This window comes from Rana temporaria, chromosome 12 (genome assembly GCF_905171775.1).
Source record: "Rana temporaria chromosome 12, aRanTem1.1, whole genome shotgun sequence".
Classification (NCBI taxonomy): Eukaryota; Metazoa; Chordata; class Amphibia; order Anura; family Ranidae; genus Rana; species Rana temporaria.
The window spans coordinates 6,779,292-6,798,877 of NC_053500.1; the positions used below are offsets into that span (position 1 = coordinate 6,779,292).

At 47.5% G+C, this 19,586-nt stretch overlaps 1 protein-coding gene across 3 annotated transcripts in view; it reads right to left on the minus strand.

Annotated features, from left to right (window-relative positions):
- Positions 1–3,127: 3,127 nt before the first annotated feature.
- Positions 3,128–19,586, minus strand: part of LOC120919602 (1,25-dihydroxyvitamin D(3) 24-hydroxylase, mitochondrial) — a 35,276-nt gene continuing 18,817 nt past the window's right edge. For 2 of the 3 annotated variants that reach the window (XM_040331825.1, XM_040331826.1), the window contains exons 6-12: positions 18,721–18,832; positions 16,805–16,950; positions 14,626–14,792; positions 12,352–12,430; positions 8,428–8,625; positions 5,584–5,701; positions 3,131–3,748 (exon numbers count right to left, since the gene is read on the minus strand). In XM_040331825.1, coding sequence (XP_040187759.1) covers positions 5,591–5,701; positions 8,428–8,625; positions 12,352–12,430; positions 14,626–14,792; positions 16,805–16,950; positions 18,721–18,832 — 813 coding nt within the window. In that variant the 3' untranslated portion in view covers positions 3,131–3,748; positions 5,584–5,590. Of the gene's footprint in view, positions 3,749–5,583; positions 5,702–8,427; positions 8,626–12,351; positions 12,431–14,625; positions 14,793–16,804; positions 16,951–18,720; positions 18,833–19,586 lie in introns of all 3 variants that reach the window. The other variant, XR_005744597.1, reaches the window with a different exon arrangement.

The following is a 19,586-nucleotide window of genomic DNA, read 5'->3' on the forward strand; positions in this document are numbered from 1 at the left end:
TCACATCAGCTACTATTTCCACATGCAACACCGGCTGTCAATACAGTCACATCAGCTACTATTTCCACATGCAACACCGGCTGTCAATATAGTCACATCAGCTACTATTTCCACATGCAACACCGGCTGTCAATACAGTCACATCAGCTACTATTTCCACATGCAACACCGGCTGTCAATACAGTCACATCAGCTACCGTACTACTTCCTCATGCAACACCGGCTGTCAATACAGTCACATCAGCTACCGTACTACTTCCTCATGCAACACCGGCTGTCAATACAATCACATCAGTTACCGTACTACTTCCTCATGCAACACCGGCTGTCAATACAGTCACATCAGTTACCGTACTACTTCCTCATGCAACGCCGGCTGTCAATACAGTCACATGAGTTACCGTACTACTTCCTCATGCAACGCCGACTGTCAATACAGTCACATCAGCTACTATCTCCCCATGCAACGCCGGCTGTCAATACAGTCACATCAGCTACTATCTCCTCATGCAACGCCGGCTGTCAATACAATACATCAGTTACCGTACTACTTCCTCATGCAACACCGGCTGTCAATACAGTCACATCAGCTACTATCTCCTCATGCAACGCCGGCTGTCAATACAGTCACATCAGCTACCGTACTACTTCCTCATGCAACACCGGCTGTCAATACATTCACATCAGCTACCGTACTACTTCCTCATGCAACACCGGCTGTCAATACAGTCACATCAGCTACTATTTCCACATGCAACACCGGCTGTCAATACAGTCACATCAGTTACCGTACTACTTCCTCATGCAACACCGACTGTCAATACAGTCACACCAGCTACCGTACTACTTCCTCATGCAACGCCGGCTGTCAATACAGTCACATCAGCTACTATCTCCTCATGCAATGCCGGCTGTCAATACAGTCACATCAGCTACTATCTCCCCATGCAATGCCGGCTGTCAATACAGTCACATCAGTTACCGTACTACTTCCTCATGCAACGCCGGCTGTCAATACAATCACATCAGCTACTACTTCCTCATGCAATGCCGGCTGTCAATACAATCACATCAGCTACCGTACTACTCCCTCATGCAACACCGGCTGTCAATACAATCACATCAGCTACTACTTCCTCATGCAACGCCGGCTGTCAATACAGTCACATCAGTTACCGTACTACTTCCTCATGCAACGCCGGCTGTCAATACAGTCACATCAGCTACCGTACTACTTCCTCATGCAACGCCGGCTGTCAATACAGTCACATCAGTTACCGTACTACTTCCTCATGCAACGCCGGCTGTCAATACAGTCACATCAGCTACCGTACTACTTCCTCATGCAACGCCGGCTGTCAATACAGTCACATCAGCTACCGTACTACTTCCTCATGCAACGCCGGCTGTCAATACAGTCACAGCAGCTACCATACTACTTCCTCATGCAACGCCGGTTGTCAATATAGTCACATCAGCTACTATCTCCTCATGCAACACCGGCTGTCAATATAGTCACATCAGCTACTATTTCCACATGCAACACCGGCTGTCAATATAGTCACATCAGCTACTATCTCCTCATGCAACGCCGGCTGTCAATGCAGTCACATCAGTTACCGTACTACTTCCTTATGCAGCGCTGGCTTTACCCAACAATAGCCCCGGCATTTTAACACTCACCTCCCCAGCGTATAAATACATTCTATTGTGAAGGATAGAGATCGGTAAGTAGTTCTTTAGGTGACCAATGATTTTTTTTTCCAGGGGAGAAACAGATGCAATAAAAGTTATTTGTGTAAAAAAAACAAAAAAAACGTGTGCCAGAATTTTTGGTGCCATAAGCACCTTGCCAAAAACAACCACGCCAAATTGCAGAAGGCGGAAACTGATACTCCCCAGCACTGCCTTTGCTATACGGCTACGATAAGAGTCTCAAAAATGTTGCTGCAGTTTTCGCAATTGAAAAAGAAAACAGCAATTGTGAAATCTTCTCCAAACACAAGTGCAGAGCTCCCTATGAGGTTATTTATTTCATGAGCCAGTGACCAACCAAGAGGGAGCAGATAAACACTTTAAGAGCATGCTGTAGAATGTTGTTGTTCTGGTATCCTCAAGTGTCAGTGTGTCATTGTTCTGGGACCCCAAGTGTCAGTGTGTCATTGTTCTGGGACCCCAAGTGTCAGGGTGTCATTGTTCTGGACCCCCAAGTGTCGGGGTGTCATTATTCTGGACCCCCAAGTGTCAGTGTGTCATTGTTCTGGGACCCCAAGTGTCAGTGTGTCATTGTTCTGGACCCCCAAGTGTCAGTGTGTCATTGTTCTGGACCCCCAAGTGTCGGGGTGTCATTATTCTGGACCCCCAAGTGTCGGGGTGTCATTATTCTGGACCCCCAAGTGTCAGTGTGTCATTGTTCTGGGACCCCAAGTGTCAGTGTGTCATTGTTCTGGACCCCCAAGTGTCAGTGTGTCATTGTTCTGGGACCCCCAAGTGTCAGTGTGTCATTGTTCTGGACCCCCAAGTGTCAGGGTGTCATTGTTCTGGACCCCCAAGTGTCGGGGTGTCATTATTCTGGACCCCCAAGTGTCAGTGTGTCATTGTTCTGGGACCCCAAGGGTCAGTGTGTCATTGTTCTGGGACCCCAAGTGTCAGGGTGTCATTGTTCTGGACCCCCAAGTGTCGGGGTGTCATTATTCTGGACCCCCAAGTGTCAGTGTGTCATTGTTCTGGGACCCCAAGTGTCAGTGTGTCATTGTTCTGGACCCCCAAGTGTCAGTGTGTCATTGTTCTGGACCCCCAAGTGTCAGTGTGTCATTGTTCTGGGACCCCAAGTGTCAGTGTGTCATTATTCTGGACCCCCAAGTGTCAGTGTGTCATTGTTCTGGGACCCCGAGTGTCAGTGTTTCATTGTTCTGGACCCCCAAGTGTCAGTGTGTCATTGTTCTGGGACCCCCAAGTGTCAGTGTGTCATTGTTCTGGGACCCCCAAGTGTCAGTGTGTCATTGTTCTGGGACCCCCAAGTGTCAGTGTGTCATTGTTCTGGACCCCCAAGTGTCAGTGTGTCATTGTTCTGGCCCCCCAAGTGTCAGTGTGTCATTGTTCTGGAGCCCCAAGTGTCAGTGTGTCATTGTTCTGGACCCCCAAGTGTCAGTGTGTCATTGTTCTGGACCTCCAAGTGTCAGTGTGATACTGTTCTGGAACCCCTTACTGGCGGTTTGTCTCTGCTCTGGAACCTCCAAGTGTCAGTGTGTTACTGTTCTGGAACCCCTTACTGGCGGTTTGTCTCTGGTCTGGGACCTCCAAGTGTCAGTGTGTTACTGTTCTGGAACCCCTTACTGGCGGTTTGTCTCTGGTCTGGGACCTCCAAGTGTCAGTGTGTTGTTGTTTTAGGACCTCACGGGTGTGAAGATCGAGTCAACAGCTACGATGAACTCCTGTGAACTTTCGCTCACGTTATCTGCCCCATCTTATCAGCACCATTGCCAATCTGACCTACTTCTAGAAAAACAAACAGTAGATTGTACAAGCGCCTCTGTTTAGGTTGGGAGCAGTGTGGGCGGCTCCGCGCTTCCATCATGGAAATCGACCTTTGCCAGCTCTGGCGCTCTGACGTCGGGGAGGGCTGTAAACACTGGCCATTCGCCTGATCTCGCAGGGTTCAAGGCCTGAAATCTGCGCAGTCAGTAAATGAAGCAGAAACTGGGTACAGCTCGCTCAGCCATCTTCGGATGCGTCACGTGGAGAGACACTGCGGACAGAAAGGTGAGTTGCAGTCAGGCATGGTGGTGGAATTTCCAATCTCAACTTTACAAGGTCCTGCCCCATGTTTTTACAATTTTTATAATTGCTGTCCTTGATCTACACAAAAAAAAAAGAGCCCCTCTAGCCAGACATACATGTTGGAGGACAGTTGGGCATGCATGTTCAGACCCATCATCTCCTGGGCCGATTCCTACCCATGACATGAAGTGATGAGATACTGTATATCAGAAACAGAGCATGGCCCTACCATAGAAACAGAGCATGGCCCTACCATAGAAACAGAGCATGGCCCTACCATAGAAACAGAGCATGGCCCCACCATAGAAACAGTCCATGGCCCCACCATAGAAACAGACCATGGCTCCACCATAGAAACAGACCATGGCCCCACCATAGAAACAGACCATGGCCCCACCATAGAAACAGACCATGGCCCCACCATAGAAACAGACCATGGCCCCACCATAGAAACAGACCATGGCCCCACCATAGAAACAGACCATGGCCCCACCATAGAAACAGACCATGGCCCCACCATAGAAACAGACCATGGCCCCACCATAGAAACAGACCATGGCTCCACCATAGAAACAGTCCATGGCTCCACCATAGAAACAGACCATGGCCCCACCATAGAAACAGACCATCGCCCCACCATAGAAACAGACCATCGCCCCACCATAGAAACAGACCATGGCTCCACCATAGAAACAGACCATGGCCCCACCATAGAAACAGACCATGGCCCCACCATAGAAACACCCCCCCCCCCCCTGATGCAAGCTGAGACCTCTCGGAAACGAAAGTTTAATAAACCTTTATCGGTCTGCCGGTAGGGTGACCACGTGTGCCGGATTTTGCAGGTCTGTCCCGGGCACATTCATTCCAGGACAATACAGTGTCCCGGAATGAAACTGACACAGCCACCCCCCCCCCCGGCCAATCTGATGCCCCCAAAAAAGGCCGCCACATCACCGCTTTACTAACTGACAGTCAGGGTCGCCATCAGGAATTATGGGGCCCCTTACACAGCTTCAGGCCTGGGCCCCCTGGAGCACAGAGAACCGGGGGGGTGCACTGCCACCGCAAATTGGGAAACCCGGGGGGGGCCCTTTACAAAAAAAGAATAAATAAAGAAAAATATATATTAAAAAAAAATTATAAAAAAGGGGGGGGGTAGCCATTCAGGGCCCTGTGGACCTCTGGGCCCTTTAATAAAAATAAAAAAAAAATAAAGAAACCTCTGGGCCCTTTAATAAAATAAATAAATAAACATTTATAAAAAATAAATAAAAAAAAGGGGGGTTGACATCCGGGGGCCCTGGGAACCTCTGGGCCCTTTAATAATAATAATAATAAAAAAATAATATATATAACAATTAAAAAAAAAAAAAAAATATATATATATATATATATATATATATATATATAACAAATTATAAAAAAAGGGGGGGTTGCCATCCGGGGCCCTGGGGACCTCCGGACCCCTAAAAAAAAAAAACTCTGGGGGCATCCGGGCCCCTTACAGGTGTACTGCCTGTACCCCCCTGATGGCGGCCCTGCTGACAGTGCTTGTCCTGGCCGGGAATGGCTGGAGGAGCACAATCCCCGCCCCCTGCTTGTGATTGGAGAAATCATAAATCCCGCCTCTTGTGTCCAATCGCTGTGCTGTGATTCGTTACAGCACAAGCTGATTTTTGGGAAGGGAGGGTGTCCCTGTATGGTAGTTTGGAAATGTGGTCGCCCTATATTCCGGTACAATTATAATCTTGGTGCCGGTACATCTTTGGTGGGCGTTATTACCAGATGGCACCGACTCACCTTGGGTCTACCTGCGAAGGAAGGCCACCGGCAGCTCTCTGCTTGGCATCAGAGTCCCCAAATGTAAGGTGTCCACAGGATGGTTATCAGTGGCTACGATGTTATATCTCCTGACGAGCTGCAAGAGAAACACGGAACACAAACTTACTACAAGAGGGAAAAGGGCGAGAGCGTAAAAATGGCTAATGGATCCGAATATCAGAATTGTTTACGGCTGTAACCTATTACCAAATCCGTCTCAGTCTGGGAGAGGCTGCTAAATACGTGTCCCATCTGATCTCCTGACACCCAGAATAATCCGGTATCCTTGCCCCGCCCTGTTTTAATATGAATGTTGTGAGCAGTAGGAATGCCGTGTCTGTGCCCCGCCCCTGTCACGCCACCACCACTATGGGTGGCACGTGAAGAAGAGAAGAGAAGAAAAAAAAGCTCCCGCAGAGACATTCTGAGGAGGTGGGTATGCCAGGCCATGTACAGAAGAGCTAAGGAAAGATGAATTTGGTCCAGTAGGAACCTTATGGCAAACATGGGTGAGGAAACTAAGACTTTATGGCAGTTATGCCAGGCCATGTTCTTCTGTACTTGGCCTGGCATAACCACCTCCTCAGAATTTCTCTGCGGGGAAAAAAAATGTTCTTCTTCACGTGCCACCCATAGTGGTGGTGGCGTCAACAAAGTGTGCCCTCACACTCAGGGCAGCCTCATCACAAGTTTTGTGGCCCCTTACACAGCTTTAGCAGAGAACCGGGGGCTGGGGACTCCTGATGCAAGATAATAAGCGGGGGGGGCTGGGGACCAACATTTACGGTTCCTGCAATCTGTCTCATATATAGTACACGCTACAATCTGATTGTTCAAACATCCTTTCCTTTGCCATAACCATGAAATGTGAGGCCCCGTACACACAATTCAGCCAGAAACTCGATCGGAGCCGTATTCTGCCGAGAAACCCGGTTGTGTGTACACTTTTGGCCGAGGAAACCGACAAGGAACTCGTCGAGCCAAATAGAGAACATGTTCTCTATTTCCTCGTTAGTCAATGAGGAAACTTGGCTCGCCGAGATCCTCGGCAGCTTCACAAGGAACTCGACGAGCAAAACGATGTGTTTTGCCCGTCGAGTTTCTCGGACGTGTGTACGGGGGCCTGAGGAGAGTCTACCTAAAAAGAGCCCATGCTTTATATATTCAGGCAGGCTTGTGTAACACATCGTTTGTTGATAGATCTGAAGGTTCATACTCCATATGCTCAGCACATACGCAGCTATCAACCTGTTAAAGTGTCCCTTGCATCATGCCCACCAATCGATGAGAGGGGGGCCTCCCCCACGCTGGAGAGGACCCATGCCCTTTACAAGGGCAAGGGTGTGGGATGCTATTTTAGTGCCCAATGTGATGGTGCTGGGTATGTCGAAGATTTTATCTCTGTGGTGGGATGGGAGGACCTTCAGCTAGACTGGCCAGGAGGCCACGGATTGGTCCTGGGGTTTGAGTCCTGAGTTCGGGGTAACAGTTTTGGATAGCCCTGAACTGAATTATATGGATGCACCAAGTGATGTCTGTTCTATAGAAGTTGGTGGGATAGGGAGACCTCCAGCTAGACTAGTGGACAGGCCACTGATTGGTTGAGTCCTGAGTTCAGGGAAACGATTTTGGATAGCCCTGAACTGAATTATATGGATGCACCAAGCAATGTCTGTTGCAAAGAAGTTGGTTCCCATGAAGCCCCATTGTAAATTACACAATTTGATGCATTGCTTGTGGACAGGCCACCGATTGGCCTTGGGGTTTGACTCTTGAGTTTGGGGTACAGTTTTGCATAACCCTAAACTTAATTATATGGATGCACCAAGAAATGCCTGTTCTATAGAAGTTGGTGGGATAGGTAGACCTCCAGCTAGACTGGTTGACAGGCCACTGATTGGTTCTGGGGTTTGAGCAGGGGCGGACTGACCATTGAGTCACTCGGGCACGGCACTGCCCGAGGGCCCCATGCCACTAGGGGGCCCCACCAGGGTTGCCAGGCTCAGTAAAACCAGGGACAGTATGTAAAAATCTATGTTTTTTTTAGATCTGTCTCCGATATGTCCGAAACCGACATGTTTTTGATGTGAAAATCCCAAGAATTTAGCTGCCCTGCCTCCTGGCGTGGTGGCCATCTGTAAGCCCAGGGGCCCCATAATCTTCTATTGCCCGGGGGCCCCATGAGTTGTCAGTCCGCCCCTGGGTTTGAGTCCCGAGTAACGGTTTTGGATAACCCTGAATTGAATTATGTGGATGCACCAAGTAATGCCTGTTCTATAGAAGTTGGTGGAATAGGGAGAGCTCCGGGTAGACTGGTGGACAGGCCACTGATTGGTCCTGAGGTTTGAGTCCTGAGTTCGGGGTAACGGTTTTGGATAGCCAGGAACTGAATTATATGGATGCACCAAGTGATGTCTGTTCTATAGAAGTTAGTGGGATAGGGAGACCTCCAGCTAGATTGGTGGACAGGCCACTTATTGGTCCTGAGGTTTGAGTCCTGAGTTCGGGGTAACGGTTTTGGATAGCCAGGAACTGAATTATATGGATGCACCAAGTGATGTCTGTTCTATAGAAGTTGGTGGGATAGGGAGACCTCCAGCTAGACTGGTGGACAGGCCACTGATTGGTCCTGGGGTTTGAGTCCTGAGTTAAGGGTAACCATTTTTGGATAACCCTGAACTGAATTACACAATTACACAATTTGATAAAGTGCTCGTTGAAGCAGCAAAGTGCCAGCCGCTGACACAGTGAGCCACGGTGGGACAAAGAAGATTTGGGGGGGGGGGGGTGGGGACGACCCCAGAAACCTGCAAAGTAACTCACCCAACAAATGCCAAGCTGCAATTGAAGCTCAGCTAGCCGGCGTCCGATGCACATTCGCTTTCCAATGCCAAATGGGACGTGGGCGAAAGGGTTGATGGTGTTCTTGACCTGCAGCCAACGTTCAGGCCGGAACTCAGACCAGTCATCGTAGCATTCTTCATTGGAGCCCAGCACATGGCTGTTTATGGTCAAGACCGTCTGCAGAAAAAAAAAACAGATGCTTAGTTCCATTCTTCTTCTATTCTACTATTGTCCTCAATCCAAATATCCAGTCTTAGCTCTGAGATGGTCAACAAAACCCAGAGGAAAAATCATATTAGAATGCTCAATGGATAAACAACTAAGTTCTACAACCAGGCCCGTTGCTACAGGACAGGCAAAACAAACAATTGCTTGGGGCCCCGAGCTGGCCTGGGGCCCCCAACTTCCCCTTCCCAGGCTGTAGCGTGGCCGAGCTCCTCTTCCTTCCACCTGGAGTCCTGTCAGTCCGGCCGGGTACCGCGCGTGGTACAGGAGATTCAATTTCCTGTTCCCAGCCGGACTGACAGGAAGTGCACACTGAGTGCTCACTTCCTTTCAGTCCGGCCGGGAAGACAGGAAACGGAATCTCCTGTACCACGTGCGGTTACCCGGCACTTTCTGATAGGGGACTGGGTAAGAGAAGCTCGGCCACGCTACAGCGGCAGCCTACAGGGAAGAACGGGAGGTAAGAATAGAAAAAAAAAATTAGTGTAGTGTTAACGTAGGCTTTGCATGCTGGGGGGGGGGGTGTTGCTTGGTGGCCCCCATTTTGCTTGGGGCCCCCAAATTCCTTCAAACGGCCCTGTCTACAACATCAATTAATGAGAAATGGAGATATGACAACTTATAATTAAGTTTTTAAAATATTAACTTGTTTGAAAGACCGCCCCACAAATATAGGCCCAGGTTCACAAAGCACTTACGCCGACGTATAGCACGTTACGCCGACGTAAGTGCAAATGTGCGCCGGCGTATGTGTGCGGCAGACCCACGAACCAACACGCGCCTAAAAACAGGCTACACCCCGCGGATGTAGCTCGCACACGCCGGCGTAGAGTGGGGGCACATATGGGCTGGGCGCATGGTGCCGCTCCCATTGATTAGCCATTCAAACATGCAAATGAGGGGAAATACGCCGATTCACGAACGTGCGTGTGCCCGGCGCATGCTACGCGAGATGCGCGCAAGTTGTACGTCCGGCGTAAAGTTATTCTCCATAAATGAGGTGCAACCCCGGCAACGGACATGCACAGGTCTGCACCAGGGAACACAAACCTGCCTATTGTGCAGTGGACGTGGGCCAGATTCACAAAGAGATACGACGGCGTATCTCCTGATACGCCGTCGTATCTCTGAGATCCGACGGTTGGATCTATGCGACTGATTCATAAGAATCAGTTACGCATAGATATCCCTTAGATCCGACTGGTGTAAGTGACTTACACCGTCGGATCTTAGGCTGCAATATCCCGCCGGCCGCTAGGTGTCACTTCGGTTTTTTACGCGAGGAATATGCAAATTCCTGATTTCCGCCGATTCAGAAACGAACGCCCGCCCGTCGCTTTTTTTTTTTACGTAGTTTGTGTTCGGCTTTTTCCGGCGGATAGTTACCCCTGCTATATGAGGGGTAGCTAATGTTAAGTATGGCCGTCATTCCCGCGCCGAGTTTCAAATTTTTACGTCGTTTGCGTAAGTCTGTCGGGAATACGGATGGCCGGAATTTACGTTGCCGCCGAAAACAATGACGTCCTAGCGACGTTATTTGGAGCATGCGCACTGGGAAATATCGCCGGCGCGGCATGCACAGTTAAATCGGCGCGGGAACACGCCTGATTTAAATTGTACACTCCCCCTAGCCGCGGAATTTGAATTCCGCCGGGGGAGTTACGATCCGCCGGCGCAAGTTTGAAGGTAAGTGCTTTGTGAATACTGCACTAGCCTCGCAAAAGTGCGCCGGCGAGTCGTAAATCACATAGATTACGCGGATCTAAAGATCCGCTAATCTATGTGAATCTAGCCCCGTGTGTCTGGCTGGGCGTACGTTATGTTCACGGCGTACGCAGTGATCCGGCTTAGCTTAGGCAGTTGTGCCGGCGTGGTTGTGAGCAGGCGCAGGGGGGTGCTGTGCATGCGTCCACGTCACGGCGCATGCGCAGTTCGCGAGACGTACCTGTCTGGCGCTCGGCCCATCATTTGCATGGGGTCATGCCCACTTCCACCTACGCCTACGCCGCCGTTAAACTTGTAAAATGAAAAGTTCCGGAAAAGGCTCGGGTCAGCAAGCAGAATTTCTAATTTCCGCTATCAGTAAACAGAATTATGTAACATGGGAGTCTGGCCTATTCTGCGGGAACACCCGCCAAGCTACGAGGGTCGGGGCGTCGCGATCCTCCAATCTGCCAACGTGAACTTAATATTGGGCTACTCATCGGAAATCTTACATAAGGCACATGCTAAATTTACAAGCAACGATCGTTCTGTCCTGCAATAAGGTCCCAGAAGCCTTTGCTGCCAGCATTTAGTGGTTTCGGAAGAAAAAAAAAACAAAAAAAACAAAACCTCAGCTCTGTTGCACAAACCACTAATAATGATAAAAGGGGGGGGGGGGGGGGGGTTCTGTTTTAAATAGCATGACAGCAAAACTTTTCAGAACTTGCAGTACTGTGGTCCGGGGTTCAGTGCCAAGCAATGCAATCTCTATGGAGGGATTATGTTCTTTCCATGTTTGCTTATGTGATCGCGTTTCCACCCACAACCCAGAAAAAAAAACATGGAGGTGTTTAAACTGGCTTCTGACCAAGCTGGCCGCAGGGTGTCTTCTGACGCTAGATAAATAACTATAATAGTGTGTGACTGGGGGGTGGGGAGGGACATTAGAGTGTAAGCTTCTCTGGTACAGAGACTGATGTGACTGGTTCTGTGTTCTATGTACAGCACAGCGACATAAGTCAGAGCGATTTAAGGCCCAGATTCTCAAAGGGCTTACGACGGCGCAACGCAATGTGCGCCGTCGTAAGTCCTAATCTGGGCCGTCGTATCTATGCGCCCGATTCTTAGAATCAGTTACGCATAGATAACCATTAGATCCGACAGGCATAAGGCTCTTACGCTGTCGGATCTTAAATGCGATTTTTTTTTTCGCCGCTAGGTGTCGCCTCCGTCGTTTTCCCGGTCGAGTATGCAAATGAGCAAAATACGCGAATTCCCGACCGACGCAGTGAAGTTACGACGTTTACCTTAGATTTGCGACGCGTAAAGTTGCCCCTGCTATATGAGGGGCAACCAATGTTAAGTATGGCCGTCGTTCCCCTGCGTCGAAATTTAAAAATTTACGTCGTTTGCGTAAGTCGTCCGTGAATGGGGCTGGACGCCATTTACGTTCACGTCGAAACCAATGACGTCCTTGCGACGTCATTTAGCGCACTGCACGTCGGGAAATTTTAAGGGACGGCGCCTAATTTAAATGATCCACGCCCCCTACCCGGCTCATTTGAATTAGGCGGGCTTGCGCCGGGGGATTTACGCTACGCCGCCGCAACTTTACAGGCAAGTTCTTTGTGAATAAAGCACTTGCCTGTAAAACTTGCGGCGGCGTAACGTAAATGACATATTTTACGCCGCCGCAGTTTTACGCCCAGATACGAGAATCTGGGCCTAAATGTATAATAACAATATTAATAATATGAGGGTGTGACTGTGGGGGGGGGGGGGACATTAGAGTGTAAGCTCCTGTGGTGCAGAGACTGATGTGGATCATTTCACATCCTCTGTACATCACTGGGGCATATGTCAGCGATATATAAATGCGTTTATTTCACAACTTCCTATGTGGCCTTGTTTACTGAATCCCCGCTGTGTAGATCATGGGCGCACATTATCCATCAGATAACCACAGATACTCACCCCCTCAGGCAGTACATAATCCCCCAGCACGGTCTCCTTATCCAGAGTGCGAGTGGTGAACGGCACCGAGGGGTTTATCCTGCAAATGGAACATTAATATGAGAAGTCATCAGAAGTATGTACATGTATCTCCCCCCTTCAGCGTGACGGATAAGATCTACAATTAGCATGTATCATCCAGGGAGGGTCGCCAGTGATCAATTCCTAGCAGGCATGAACTGTCATAGATTCCCGACCAAAGCTCCATCGCCGTTTTCCTGTCGGGGAAAACCTCTTGTGTGTAGGTGGCAGTGGCGGCTGGTGCTCCAAATTTTTTGGGGGGGCGCAAACAGACAAAAAAAAAACAAACAATTGCAGCCTCACTGTGCCCATCATACACAGCTACTGTGCCCATCAATTGCAGTCACTGTGCCCATCGAAGGCAGCCACTGTGCCCATCATACACAGCTACTGTGCCCATCAATTGCAGCCACTGTGCCATGCCATCAATTGTCGCCACTGTGCCATCAATTGTCGCCACTGTGCCATGCCATCAAACGCAGCCACTGTGCCAATCAACTGTCACCACTGTGCCATGCCATTACACGCAGCCACTGTGCTATCAATTGTCACCACTGTGCCCATCAATTGTTGTCACCACTGTGCCATGCCAAATGCAGCCACTGTGCCATGCCATCAAACGTTACCACTGTGCCCATCAATTGTTGTCACCATTGTGCCCATGAATTGTTGTCACCATTGTGCCCATGAATTGTTGTCACCACTGTGCCCATCAATTGTTGTCACCATTGTGCCCATGAATTTCTGTCACCACTGTGCCCATCAATTGTACTCGCCACTGTGTCCATCAGTTGTACTCGCCACTGTGCCCATCAATTGTACTCGCCACTGTGCCCATCAATTGTACTCGCCACTGTGCCCATCAATTGTACTCGCCACTGTGCCCTGTTAAATTCTGCCACTGTGCCCTATAAAATGCCCCCTCCCCATTTCAGCCCGGCACTTACCTTTTTGGGGTCAGCCATCCTGCTTCCACCGTCCCTCGATGTCTTCTCCCGCCCTCGATGACGCTTCAGCCAATCAGGTTACCAGAACCGGTGAACCTGATTGGCTGAGACGCCTGTCAGTCTTATCCAAGGAGCGCATCCCTAGTGCGTTCCTTGTATAAGCTTCCGGGACCTGAGGGCTGTACTCGGAATAGCCTATCAGAGCCGTTGGCTTTGATAGGCACTTCCGTACAGCCAACCAGCTGCCGTTATTGCAAAAAAACAAAAGAACAAAAGCTGGACAGCCGCACTCCAAAATTTTCTTTAAAAGAGATGTCTTTATTTTCAACTGTGCATACAGTCACTGCAAGCCCACAAAAATCAGTATGGCCAACGTTTCGCACTGGCGTCAGTGCTTAGTCATGGCTAAAAGCTGCCGTTATTCAGATGGCCGGACATGAGCGCCGCGTCGACCATCTGAATAGAACAGCGGCAGCGGCCATAATAACATAGATTCGTGCAATGCATGAATCTATGTTATTAGACTCAGTGGCGGTGAGAGCCAGAGGGGGCGGCGCTCCAGCGCCCTCTATGGACGAACCGCCACTGGTAGGTGGAAAAACAAAACTTACCAAGCAGGTTCCCGGTTTTCCCCTCGGGATTCCCGCCGGACGTTTTTACTGCCGGGAATCCCGTACGTGTGTACGAGGCTTGAGTGTCTAGGACAGGGGTCTCCAAACTGTGGCCCTTTGCTTAACTTTCTCCGGCCCTTGGGGCACTGTCCCTCCCACTGAGACGAGACACTATTCTTCCATCTGCCACCGACATTGGAGCACTATTTCTCCCACTGACACCACTAATGGGGCACTTTTCCTCCCTATGATACTAACGATGGGGCACTATTCCTCCCCCTAATACCAGATATTTAGTCCCACTAAAAAATGTCCACCCCCGCTGGCCAAAGCCAGGCCCTCCAAGAATCTGAAGGACAATAAACCGTCCCTTTGTTTAGACTGTTTGGAGACCCCTGGTCTAGGAGATCAGATTTTTCTCTATTGCCATTAGGTATCACTTACAGGTCTTGTCTCCCCCCCCAACCCAGCCTGTGATTGGACAGTGGGAAGAAGCAGACGGATGAGCTCATCTCTCTGCTCTTTCCCTCTATCAACCTACGGTATTTATTTATTTTTTCTAGCGCATGAGCACTGCAGCACATCCAAATTTGCACATTTTGACAGTCGATAGTTTTTTTTTTACACAAAACTGACTTAGCTAATTTAAGACCTACCTCATCGATTCCTTTAGGCAGGCCTTTAGGTACGGCATGTGCCTCAAGTCGTCCGCGCATGGCACCTGGTCGGGCGACAAAACCCCTTGGATTTCGGCGTAAAGCTTCTCTTGGATGTGCGGGTTTCGGGAAAGGTTGAACATGGCCCAGAGTAAGCTGTTTGCCACCTGGATGGATGACAAAAAATACAAATAAAAAAATATGTTAAAAAGGGAAAGATAATTAGAAACATTAACTAAATATAAATACAATTTTTACACTGTGTCAGGAATGAGGAACAGCGATCACAGAGAGTGGAGTGTGTGTGATGAAACAATTAATATCGGAGAGAATAATCATCTGAATACACAGAAATTAAAGTTTAAAAAAAGAAGAAGAAGGTGGGCTGGACAACAGAGAGAAAAAAAAAGGATGAGAAAGAGGAAGAGAGACACTGAGAGGGAAACGAAAAATACGATAATATATATATATATATATATATATATAGAAGCATGTATGGAAAAAAGGAAATAAAAACATAAAATAAACTGGAAATATCAAGGGCAGGCAATAAAAAAAAAAAGAAGAAAGAAAATAAAACAGAAAGGAAAAAGGGAAGGAATGAAATGAGATAAAGAAAAAGGAAGGAAAAAGGAAAGGGTGGTTAAAAAAAAAAAAAAAACTTAAAGAGAAGAAAATAAAACAAATAAAACAGAAAGGGAGGGAAAAGGAAAGGAAGGCAGGAAAAGAGAAGAGGATAGAAAGGAAAGGGGAAAGAAAGGAAAAGAGAAGAGAATAGAAAAGAAAGGGTAAGGGAAGGAAAGGATAAGATGATAGAAATGAAAGGAAAAGAGAAGAGGACAGAAAATAAAGGGGAAAGGAAGGAAAAAGAGAATGGAAGGGAAACATAAGGAAAAAAGAAAATAAAAAAAGGAAAGGAAAGGTATAGATGATAGAAAAGAAAGGGGAAAGGATGGAAAAGAAAAGAGGATAGAAATGAAAGGGGAAAGGTGAGAAAGGGAAAGAGGATAGAAAGGAAAGGGGAAAGGAAGGAAAAGAGAAGACGATAGAAAGGAAAGGGGAAGGGAAGGAAAGGAGAAGATGATAGAAAGGCAAGGAAAAAAGAAGATGATAGAAAGTAAAGGGGAATGGAAGGAAAAAGAAAAAAGAGAATAGAAGGGAAAGATAAGGAAAAGAGAAGAGAATAGAAAGGAAAGGGTAAAGGAAATAAAAGAGAAAAGAAAAAAAAGGAAAGTGGAAGATGACATGAATGAAAGGGGAAAGGGAGGAAAGGAAAAGAAAAGAGGAAATGGTAGATAGGATCTGCTTGGCCTAGATTAAAGCATATGCACAACAACGCACCTCATACCTTATATTATGAGGTGCGTCAAAAAGAAAAGAGGATATAAATTAAAGGGGAAAGGAGGGAGAAGGAAAGGGGATAGAAATGAAAGGAAAAGAGAAGAGGATAGAAAGAAAAGGGGAAAATAAGGAAAAGAGAAAAGGAAAGGGGAAAGGATGGAAAGGGAAAGAGGATAGAAAGGAAAGAAAAAAGGAATGAAAAGAGATGAGAGTAGAAGGGAAAGGAAGGAAAAGAGATAGAATAGAACAGAAAGGCGAAAGAAAGGAAAGGAGGACAAAAAGGAAAGGGGAAAGGGAGGAAAAGAGAAGAGGATAGAAATGAAAGGGGAAAGCAATGAAAAAAGGGAAGAGGATAGAAGAGAAAGGGGAAAGGAAGGAAAAGAGAAGATGATAGAAAGGGAAGGAAAAGAGAAGATAATAGAAAGGTAAGGGGAAAAGAATGAAGAGAAAAAAAGGATAGAAGAGAAAGGAAGGAAAAGAGAAGAGGATAGAAAGAAAAGGGTGACAGGAAGGAAAAGGGATGACGTGAAAGGGAGGGAGAATTATTAGAAAGGGAAGGGGTGGAGAAAGCAAAAAGGAAAGGAAAGAGAATGTCAGGGGAAGGAAAAGAAGATGAAATATAAGGAAGGGGGAATGGAACAGGAAGAATAATGAAAGAAAAAGGAAATGGAATTAAAAGCAAAGGAAAGGAAATTGGTAGGAAATAAAAGGAAAGGCCAAGAATATAGAAAAAGGAAAGAAAAGGATTTTGGTTGATTTGTAAGTAAAGCCGGGGCTCCAATAACAAACATCTGCAGATTCTATCAAAGTTTGTTGGTCTGCAATTCCCACAGCTTACCGTTTCTACGGCTCCGATCAGCATCTCGGTGATGGTGGCGTACATCTCTTTCTTGGATAGCTTGCTGTCTTTGTAGATGGTGCAGAGGAAATCCTCGTCCCCCTTCCCGGAAAGCTTCATCAGTCTTCTGTCTATGTGACACTTTGCTGTGAGGGGAGACAGATGACTGTGTAAAGCCGGCTCTACACCACATATCCCGGTAAGAAAGAAGGGACTCACATGGCGTAACAACACAACGTAAATCAACAGCGCAGATAAAAATGACAACGCTGTCACCGTTGTTTATCAATCACTGTTGTAAGCGAGCAGAATGATTGACGGGACGATAGCGGGCTCATTGTGCTTCCTTCAGACAGTAATTGCTCCATGGGTAAACATCCATAACAAGTACTGTTGTATCACTCTTTTATGTGTTTTCCTACCTTTTATTTTTATTTCTTTTTGTGTTTGTCACTTTACAAATGTCATGTTTGTACTATAACTTCAATAAAAAAAAATCCCAAAAAAATAAAAAACATCCATAGCAAACAATAAAATATAGATTGTGATCAGCTGGAATTTGATTAGCTTCTTCTACAGCTTCAAGAGAAGCTCTATTCAAAGGGAAATAAAGTCTAAGGGACGGATTCTTAAAGCACTTACGCCAACGTATCTACTGATACGCCGCGTAAGTGCACGGATGCGCCGTCGTATCTATGCGCCTGAGTCTCAATGCAAGATACGCCTGAAATGTGGCTTCATGCGACCGACGTAAGTCTCCTACGCCGTCGGAGCCTGGGCGCATATTTACGCTGGCCGCAAGGGGCGCTTCCATTGATTTACGTGTCGAATATGCAAATGACCGAGATACGCCGATTCACGAACGTACTTGCGCCCGTCGCATGAGTATACGCCGTTTACGTAAGGCGTACGTCCGGCGTAAAGTTAAAACACCTATAGGGAGGCGCAACCCATGCAAAAGTATGGACGACGGAACAGCCGTCGGATTTTACGTCGTTTACGTAGGACTACGTGAATAGGGCTGGGCGTAGGTTACGTTCAGTGATTCAACGTATCTTAGGCATTAGGTCCGACGTGATTCTGAGCATGCGCACTGGGAAGCGTCCACGGGACGGCGCATGCGCCGTTAGTTCGGCCATTCATTTGCATGGGGTCACGGTTCATTTAAATGGATCACGCCCACTTCCTTCCTATTTTGAATTAGGCGGGCTTACGCCGGCCAATTTATGTTACGCCGGCGCAAAGTTGGGCGTGAGTGCTTTGTGAATACAGTTCTTGCCTCACTGAGTTACGTCGGCGTAGCGCATATGAGATGCACTATGCCGGTATAAAGATGCGCCAAGCTACGTGAATCCAGCCCTAAATGCGTTTCAATGGACTGATAACCTCACCATAATATGCCTTAAGCCTCGTACACATGATCAGTCCAACCGATGAAGCTGACTGATGGTCCGTCGCGCCTACACACCATCAGTTAAAAAAACGATCGTGTCAGAACGCGGTTACGTAAAACACAACGACGTGCTGAAAAAAACTAAGTTCAATGCTTCCAAGCATGCGTAGACTTGATTCTGAGCATGCGCGGGTTTTTAACCAATGCTTTTGCATACTAACGATCGGTTTTGACCTATCAGTTAGGAATCCATCGGTTAATTTTAAAACAAGTTGCCTTTTTTTTAACCGATGGTTAACATGGCGCCCACGCATGATCGGTTTTGACCGATAAAAACGGTCCATCAGACTATTCTCATCGGTTTAACCGATCGTGTGTACGCGGCATTATAGTACAACTCTTCCCAAGACTATTTTGCTTTGGATACAGCAGGAGAATATTTTAGCTGGAGTTAGGCCTTAAGTTTAAGCAGACATAGAGGATGAAGAGAGGCCACCAGCTTGGATCCCAGAAGGTTCTCTACCTGTTTTGAAGATGCTGTCCCAGGCTTGGGTGTGATCTTTCCAGATTTTGGTGTTCAGACGTTTGTGAAATTCCACCGGTGTCACCATCATCAGACCGAAGGTGCTCATCATCTGTAGGTTGAATCACAGAGGGGTATATTCTTAGTCTAAAAGTACGTACCTGCAGCCATATCAAAACTCAAGCTTTAATATATTTTAAATCCTTTTATTTTTTCTTGCCAGAGCACTCATGGCTTTATTTGCCAAGACAGACTTGGGTATGGTCCTAGAGAAGTCTATAATGATCTACTGTGCATGGTGGCCATCACAATGAAGATTTGCCCTGATGTGAATATTTTAGGAAGCCACGGGCACAGTTTGGAGGTATGTATCTGGGGAGGGGCAGAATGGGATATTTTAAGTCAGGGGTTTAAAAAGCATAAGCTGGGTGTTGAGTCAACAGGCCCTACACAAAATGCTTATTGTGCACTATGCAACATCTTCTCATAATGAACATGGCTCCACGATGGATCGATTTTCAGAGAATGGTACAAGCCGTCTCCTGAATGCCCCAAACACGGTTTTTGATTGGAAATACTTTGCCTTAAGCATGAGCCTAGCGTTTGGCTCGCGCTCGTTTGGCTTAACCCAATTTACTTGAATGGGTCACATTTGGCAGCATGATCTCTCCAGCATCTGACTTAAGAGAAGAGGAGAGATCGCCTGCAATGGCTGCAGAGCCTGAGTGGTGACGTCGCCCATAGGCTTACTATGGGGCATACATTGTTGGCTGTCCTTCCTCTACACCAGCTTCTCTCAACCTTATCAACACAGAAGAACCATTGAAACAACTAACTGGTCGCAGGGAATACCCTGCTAAAGAATT